Below are 9110 nucleotides of genomic sequence, written 5' to 3' on the forward strand. Positions count from 1 at the left end.
TGCTGATGCTCTAGACACTGGCTCAAAGGTGTTCTTGCTTCCCAGTTCTGATCACAGGCAGATGGGAGCCTGGATCCTAATTTGCACTACAGGGATTCACTAATTAACTTGATGAACCAAGGACTGACATTAAAGCCTAAACTGTGGGGTACAAGGCTCATTTATTAAATATTTTTTTTTTAATATTACTTTTTCCAGATCACTCTCAATGCTTATTGGCATTATAATTCATGGTTGCTTTTTTGCACAGGGTATTAGTAAGCTCTCAGAAGTCTATCTCACATGTGTGCAATAAACTTTCTGGAACAATATATTTTACATTAGTAATCAGATGTGATAAAGACAGAAATTGTATTTAGAGGCAAGAGCCACATCCCCATCCTTATGTACTACTTTCATCTCCTTTTTAATAAGGAGTTCCTTTTTAAGTGAGGAAGTGCTATATTAAATAATAGCAGTATTTTTAAATACATTTAGTTTCCTAAGCAAAAGCTTCCTGGAAGGGATTACTAGTGATTTTTATTACCTGAACCACTAGTGGTTTTTATTACCTGAATAAAAACATTGTTTTGATTAATAGGCATCTAATTGATGACAGTTTCTAAGCAATTTGTCTCTTCAGGAGTTGTTGGAGACTCTCTCATCATTGTCTTTCTTCCAGCAGATCTTTAAAAGCATCACGAATGAAGATTCAATCCAGGGACAAGGAAGTCGGAGACTGATAAGTTTTTCATTGTCAGGTAAGTCACTGATGGGTATGAAAGTTTTACGCCTAGAGAGTAGGAAAGTGAAGTTACTAAATCCTTTCATGCACATATGTATGTATGTATGTACTTACATATATATTTAAGCACAGGGTTTTGCCTGTTGCTCTAGAAGGGGTGCTGAGATAGAGAATCAATATCTATGATTATTGCCACTCCTTCAACGAGAGTTACATGCTTGTTCAAGTAAAATTTTGGGGCCATACTAGGTTTTCCATTTGTAATTAAATGTGGTGTTGGTCAGGGAAAGCAAGGTCAAAGGTACGTGCTTTACTTACAAAGACAAGTGTGATTTGTGGTAGTCCTCTGGTTTTTTGGAGAGCACGTTCCACAGTCTTGGTCTGGACCTGAGGCAGATCCATGCAATGGTGCATGAGCTTGTCTGTTTCGTTCAACAGTGACTCTCAGACTTCCTGAGATAGAAGACTGCTCTCACTCTTCTAAATTTTCTGACCCATGTTCAGCCTCATTACATGGCATGTCACTGCAAGCTTTAAAGGCTTAATATGGTTCATTTGTTCTGGCTTTGGTTTAAAAATTCTGTAAGACACTTCTGCAGAAAAAATCAGTTTGTCAAAAGACAGTAGTTGAGAGCAAGGTTCTAATTTTGGAGTTTTACTCTTGCTATTTGTTTCTCATGCTTTTCAGCTCCTGCAAGCCAAAGAGAAGGATCTTGATCTTGACTTGTAAATTCTTTGAGGAAGTAGTACAGAGAAAAAAGAGTGACCCAAGTTCAAAATTTTTACAAGTGTAGGCCTATTAAGTCCTAGACTCATACAAGCATCGCGCTACGTGATAGGTTTGGCCGTATTATTTATTGCAAACTTCCCTCCAAGTAGTGTTAAAGTCAACTAGGTGTTCCAAATTGCTTTAATATTAAGTATGCAAGCCAATGCTTTTTAAAATTAGGTGTCCAATGTGTTTCTTGAGAGGTTTTATATGCTTTATGGCAGGTTAGACAGATGTGTGATGGGGCTCTTTTTTTCACTGTGCTGGGTGCTGGGCACCCACCCAGTCACATTAATTTGTTAAAAACAAAGGTTTAGCTCAACAAAAATAGAGTTAATATTTTTTTTCATGTTCTTAAAGAATCTTGCACAGAAAGTGTTGCCCAGAATTAGTAATTTTCTTTGTCTCACATTCTTTGGCCTAGTAGACCAAGAGATGTCAAGAGTAGCAATTTGTGAGACTGCTAAATACTGTTGTCAGTGGGCCCGTTATTAAGTTAAACTATCTAATTTACCACTTGAATCAAAGTATACAAAGACCATAGCACAGGATGCATTTGGGATATCTTATTTTAGTGGTTCACAATTAATTTGTTTACATTTTTATTACATCTATATTAACAGCATCATCACAGCCAGGTATTTAAAAGGCTTTGAGTTCACAATGCTTTTTCAAAAGTCTTTGGTATCAAAATAGCTCAATTTCAGTATTTCTGAAATTAACAGTTTAACACATCACAATGATTTATTTATTACCTTCTTACTTAGTCAACAGCAACAAAAAATGTTGTTGTCTTTCTCAAAGTAAAGTAATTGCTGTTCCTTTTTCTGTGATTCTAGCTAATAAAATGCAAATCAAGTCAGGTGTTCCAGGAGCATGGGAAGAAGGTGGGATTCCTTTCTATCTGTACTACTATGGCAGGAACAACCTCTTTATTGTCACAAGTCTATTCAGCTCACATAGACTTCTCCTTGTTAATACTTGTATTTTTATATACTGTTACCATCAGTGTCATTACTTAACATTTAGGTTTCCAAATGATGATGTATTTGGTTGCAGTTGAAAGTGCTGAACAGTATCAGTCCATTCCAGCACACTTTGATTGCTTTATGTACTGCCTAGACACTCCAGACACTCCTCTGTTAAACGGTGCAGAAATAGTTTCTTTCTAAAAGTTGGTAATAAAGTGCTTCATTCTTTCTGCAGTTTTATTGAGCATTTGCTAGGCCAAAATCCAACTGATTTCATGGAAAGTTTTGCCTGAGAAAGGATTGTTGGATCAAATAAAAGTGTCAAAGAAAAAAAATCTATAAACTGATGCTTCAGGGCAAAAAGAGCTTGCTAGCTTCTTGAGAACAGAAGTAGCTGAGAGGTTGCATTACATCAGTAGGAGTTTTGTTTTCTTAATACTTGTTTCTTAGGAGGCTGGAAGTTGGTCCTGTGAAAGGTTAATTCAGATGAATAGGTCCCTTAGCAATACTGATCTCAAAGAAGATAATTTTCCATGATTGAGATTCTTAATCATTTATATGGGGACTGTATTGTTACAGCTTTCATGATTTAAAATGCCAAGAGAAATATTGTAAGCTTAATATAGCTAGGAAAGCTAGGCATTCACTTGACATTTACTTTCTAACATAACTTTCCTGTTGTTACCAGGGAATGTCACACTTTTGATAGACATCTGAAAGTGTCAGAGCTCTCTCACATGAATTACAGGAAGAAGAAATGTGCTAGGCTTCCTGAGATGTACCAGCCACTGCATGGAAGGTTCATGGTTTAGCAGCAGTATAACGCGTTTGCTGAAGGCCCTTGGAACAATTCTGTTGGCTGGTATATTTAGAAAGTGTTATCACGAGGTCTGTGTGATATGCCTCCTACCAATATGTTGCATCAAATAACTTTATTCAAGCTGTGGTATTTTACATATATCATCGATTTCTTCTGTATTCCCCAACTCAAGCTAACTTGCCCACATGTATTCCTTATAAACCTGAGTTTCTAATCGCTTGACTTTTTCTTACCCATCAGAGCTTGTGCGAAAGTGAGGTGACTTTCTACCACCTGCAGTACACCTGTGCCTACAAAGTGCTGCAGTGCTCTAGACTAACAGACTTAAAAGGCCTCAAAAGGCTTTGAATTCAACTACTCCATTATCCAATGTTAACACAGGCCACTTTGCTTCATGGTGTGGAGCTTTGTGTGAGTTTGGCTTAGACATATCTTACAGACCGATGTGCAGTCTGAATCCGTGGATACCGTGAGATGGTACTTTGCTCCAGCAGTTAATTGTTTGCAGTGGTAAAAACTCCCCCTCAGTGTTCAGCTGTTCTTATAAGTTGTTCATACTTTTTCCCTCTTCCTTCTTGATGAGGACAATTTAAAAAGTAACTGTTTTTCAGCCATTTGTAAATAATTAATCTCTCCAGTTCATTTATTAATAGACACATTTTCTTCATGATATCTCTGCTGCCTCTTCTTTATACAAGTGAAAATCCATCTCATTGACTTTTGTGGCATTTCTAGCTAGAAGAATTCTTTTCTCCTCTTTTTGACTGTCTTTATTGTTTTACTGGGGAACCTCATGTGACAGAAATGTTTTGGTTTATCTGCTACACCTAGTAATTTTTAAAAAAATTCTTAGATCTTTAAACACATCCCTGTGCAACTACACCATGCAGTTCTTCCTTTCTTTTTTAAAAGGAAAATGGAGTTTGCCTATAGGTTTGTAGATTTCTGAGAACAGAAAGGTCCACTTTAATGATCTGAATTAACCTCTTGCATATCACGAGTTAGAGAACCTCATTCACTTGCTGATCAGGTTAGTAATCTATTGTATGTTACGTTGTGTCTTTCTCAATTCCCATGCATTATTTTTCTGTGTTGGATTTTATAACTTCCTAGCATCACTGTTTTGTTTTTGAAATTCCTTAATACCAGCTGCAATACTTGTGTGAACCTGTGCTCACTTTCTTTAGGATAAATTAGTATCATGTACTGCTGCATGAACTGGCATTTCCAAGCCAATGCAATAGTGCTGTGCTGTTACTGTTGAAAGGTTATTACACTACTAGTAGGGAATAATTTCTAGAGCTTCAAAAGCACATAGCTGAGAGGCTACGTGTCTCCTGTTGAATCTTGAGCAAGCAGAATTTTGTTGTCTCTTCCTTTGCAGCCACAACTATGTCTTAGATAGCTCAGCTCAATATATGAACTGCTACCCTCTAACATAAGCCAATACTTGTTCAGGTCAAGCTCTGGAAAGTGCAATTTACCAAAGAAACACTGACACACTGGCACCCTGGCAATTGCCTAACCTCATTGATAGTCAACACAGATACCAGTCCTGTTCAAGTACATTTATTCAGTATTAGAACCCAAGCTGACAGCTCTTCAGGAATTTACAAACCTCAAATAAAGGGAAGTGTTGGAGCTGTCCTTTGACATCCTAGTTAGCAACTCTTGTGGGGTGATTGATCATGAAGATGGTTTATTGTGCCTTGATACATGACTATCAGGTTTTTAGTCAGATGACCTCATTTTTACTTCCTGCCATTAATGAGCAGATCATAGAGAGAATGCATTCTATTTTGGTATTCATCAAGCTAAATCACAATATAAGTTGTCTGGGGTCTTTCCAGTGTCCTGGTAGCTTAGCAGTAGAATCATATAATGGTTTGGCTTGGAAGTGACCTTCAAGATCATCCAATTCCAACCTCTTGCCATGGGCAGGGACACCTCCCACTAGTTGCTTAAAGCCCCATCTTATCTGAACTTGTGCAATTCCAGGGAGGGGACATCCACAGCTTCTCTGGGCAACCTGTTCCAGTGTCTCACCACCCTCACAGAAAAGAATTCCTTCCTAATATCTGATCTAAATCTCCCCTCTTTCAGTTTAAAACTGTTAGACCTCATTAGTTATGTTTTTATGTATGTTCTGGGCAATTTTGACCTGATGCAAGGTGTCTTCATGTTTTCAGAGGGTCAGGTGACTCATGAGGAATATGTATGTCCCCACTTGTTTCAAAATTTTGCCAATAAATACATGCTGGTTTCCAGATTGCCACAACAATAGAGTCTCCATCACTATCCAGGCATCAGTTCCCCAAAGTCTGTGATGCTGCACGGACAATGGATTTGCAGAATGATCCTTTACAAGGCAGACAAGGAAGTCTATGTCCTACCTTAGGGACAGAGGCTGCATGAATACAAGTGACCTAGAGCAAAGCTTCCTTAGGTCTCATGCAGACACAGAGAGATCAGAATATATGGAAAGGAAGCCCTAAAGTTGGAACAAATTCAGAATTCACTTGGGGGCAGCAGCAGGCAGCAGTTATTATAAGCCATTTTTCTACAATTAAGTGAGCTCAGCTGGATTAGGAGGCATGTACTTACAATGACTGAAAGTCTGCAGCAGTGAAAAGAGCACGTGGCTGCTGTATCTCCACCTGGATTCCTTCCTCCAGCCATCTTTCATGAGAGATGGCCTGACATTATTGTACTGATAGTGTATAACCTCTGAAGTATGATATGAGGAAACAGGAAACTGGCATATGGTATATTAATAACTCTTTCAAGAGACTGGATGAAAATAAACCTTTGCAAAGCATAGGTGAATTATCTTGGTAGCATTTCCTCATATGCCTCCAAGAAACACACTGTAAAACTACAGTGTACATCAAGGCATATCCAAGCCTTCTGGAATCCATTGGTTTCCATTAACCTTAAACCATCACTTAATGATTTTGTATTTTCAAAACCTTTTTCTGAAGACAATCAGAATAGTTTGGATTCTTCTGTTGGAAAGTTACACAGCAGTGGTAAAAGAGTACCTGAGCCCTTGGTTACAAGTTACAGCATCCACCCATGATACTTGAAATTAAGTTGTCTCTTTCTGGATATTTGTAAATGCCCATGTAGCCTTATTCAGAGCTTTTCTATGTTTGATGCTCTTGTTTTTCACCGTGCTGAGAATCTGGGGTGAAATTTGTAAGTATAACTGGGATATTTGTGCTTGAGAAAGCTATTTCTGCTATTCCTGTGTGTGCTTTGGACGTTAAAAATTAACGTTTCTAACTGACATTTTTACAAATGTGTTGTACTATGCAACTTAAGCAAGAAAATGACACAAATGAAGTTTCCTTTTGTGTGCTAAGCTGAAGTATCTTTTCTCATCCAAATACAAAAGTTAGGCTACTAACTAAGGTAGGATTACCTTCACTGCCATGACAGGGCTTAATTCCTGCAACTGGAAAGAGGCTGGTAGGTCATCATAATATGTATGTTCTTTATGATACATAATACATAAGTATGCATAATTGAGTGCTAGTTATTTTCTTTTCTGTCTATCAATAAACCATTTCTTCCCACAGTGGTACCCAAAGATAGTGCGGTCTCTCTTTGAAGGAAACAAAATCAGAAACATATCCAGCCATAAATATTTCAGTTTCAGAATCTTTTGAGGAAACATCAGAGAGAAAGAAAATAAGATCCCAGAGGTCTTTCTCTCTTCTCATATTTTAGCAGCCTGACACTATTACACTGCTGGGTCTTGTCATTCATGGTGCTTTTGCGATGTTGGTTTCTATTTCTGGAATGTATTTCTAACAGTACAGCTTCCAAAGCAAAAGAGTTTGCCATTTAGGATTTCAGCAGGGCTGATAGATGAACTACATGCTGGTTACACAGAGATGATACACTCAGATAAAAAAAATCTAATCAGTGTTATTACTTTAAAATAGGTAATTTTCTTTGTGTAATACTGTTGCTAGGACCATGGCACTGCATACTGTCAGCAAAGTACTTTCAAATAGGCTATTAGTAGTGATATCCCCTATTTTTTATTAATTGTTAGAGAATATCACAAGAATGAGATTCTTAAAATACAGTCTCTTTTGGGACCATCTGTCCAACAGCTTTTGAAAATCTGCAGCATAAATTGGGTGCTGGAATAGATTATTAAAACCAATCAGAACAAACTTGGTTCTTTTTAACTTGCACATTTTATTGTGTTGGCTATTCCCATGTGTTAAGGAAGCAAAATGCAACTTGGTGAATCTTATTGCTGTTCTTGATGCAGCTGTTTTCTGAAAAAAGTGGTGATGTTGATGCAGAAAGTGTATGATTTTCAGATTAATGTAAAAGATCTGCCTGGAGGGTTTTAAATGGTCTCCCACAAAGTGTCAAAATAGTTGAGCTTTTAATCAGAAGCAAATTAAAAGACTGTGAAAATTAAAGTTTTCAAAACCTGCTTAAAAGAAAATATGTGTTTAAATTGAATGTTTAGGTGTACATCTAAGGAGTTTAGGAAACAGGGAAGGCTAAGGCCTCCTTAGAACTAAACCTTGCTAGTGAGGTCAAAGACAATAGAAAGGCTTTCTTCAAATACGTAGCAGATAGAACTAACACTACAGGCAATGTAGGCCCACTGCTGAATGAGGTGCTCTGGTGACAGAGGATATAAAGAAGGAGAGGTACTGAATGCCTTCTCTGCCTCTGTCTTTAATGCTGCAGACTGCCCCCAGGAGCCCCAGATCCCTAAAGCCCCAGATGAAGTCAGGATGAAGGAGGAGTTTGCTTTGGTAGATGAGGATTGGGTTGGGGATCAGTTTAGCAATCTGGACATCCATAAATTGATGGGTCCGGATGGAAAACACCCACAGGTGCTGAGGGAGCTGGGGAGGTCATTGCTAGACCACTCTCCATCACGTTTGGTAAGTTGTGGGCAACAGGAGAGGTGCCTGAGGACTGGAGGATAGCAAATATCACACCAGTCTACAAGAAGGGCAAGAAGGAGGACCCGGGTAACTATAGACCGGTCAGCCTCACCTCCATCCCTGGAAAGGTGATGGAACAACTTGTTCTTGGCACTATCTCATGTAAAAGATCTGCCTGGAGGGTTTTAAATGGTCTCCCACAAAGTGTCAAAATAGTTGAGCTTTTAATCAGAAGCAAATTAAAAGACTGTGAAAATTAAAGTTTTCAAAACCTGCTTAAAAGAAAATATGTGTTTAAATTGAATGTTTAGGTGTACATCTAAGGAGTTTAGGAAACAGGGAAGGCTAAGGCCTCCTTAGAACTAAACCTTGCTAGTGAGGTGAAAGACAATAGAAAGGCTTTCTTCAAATACGTAGCAGATAGAACTAACACTACAGGCAATGTAGGCCCACTGCTGAATGAGGTGCTCTGGTGACAGAGGATATAAAGAAGGAGAGGTACTGAATGCCTTCTCTGCCTCTGTCTTTAATGCTGCAGACTGCCCCCAGGAGCCCCAGATCCCTAAAGCCCCAGATGAAGTCAGGATGAAGGAGGAGTTTGCTTTGGTAGATGAGGATTGGGTTGGGGATCAGTTTAGCAATCTGGACATCCATAAATTGATGGGTCCGGATGGAAAACACCCACAGGTGCTGAGGGAGCTGGGGAGGTCATTGCTAGACCACTCTCCATCACGTTTGGTAAGTTGTGGGCAACAGGAGAGGTGCCTGAGGACTGGAGGATAGCAAATATCACACCAGTCTACAAGAAGGGCAAGAAGGAGGACCCGGGTAACTATAGACCGGTCAGCCTCACCTCCATCCCTGGAAAGGTGATGGAACAACTTGTTCTTGGCACTATCTC

General features: G+C 38.8%; 1 protein-coding gene across 1 annotated transcript in view; it reads left to right on the plus strand.

The window, feature by feature from the left end:
* The window catches only part of HECW1 (HECT, C2 and WW domain containing E3 ubiquitin protein ligase 1), a 179916-nt gene that overhangs the window by 79560 nt on the left and 91246 nt on the right, over window positions 1-9110 (plus strand). Inside the window, exon 4 of the mRNA XM_010001546.1 lies at window positions 665-740. Within this exon, the coding sequence (XP_009999848.1) occupies window positions 665-740 (76 nt within the window). The remainder of the gene's footprint in view (window positions 1-664; window positions 741-9110) is intronic.

The sequence above is a fragment of the Chaetura pelagica genome, unplaced genomic scaffold (genome assembly GCF_000747805.2).
Source record: "Chaetura pelagica isolate M959 unplaced genomic scaffold, ChaPel_1.0 scaffold7, whole genome shotgun sequence".
NCBI classification, from domain to species: domain Eukaryota; kingdom Metazoa; phylum Chordata; class Aves; order Apodiformes; family Apodidae; genus Chaetura; species Chaetura pelagica.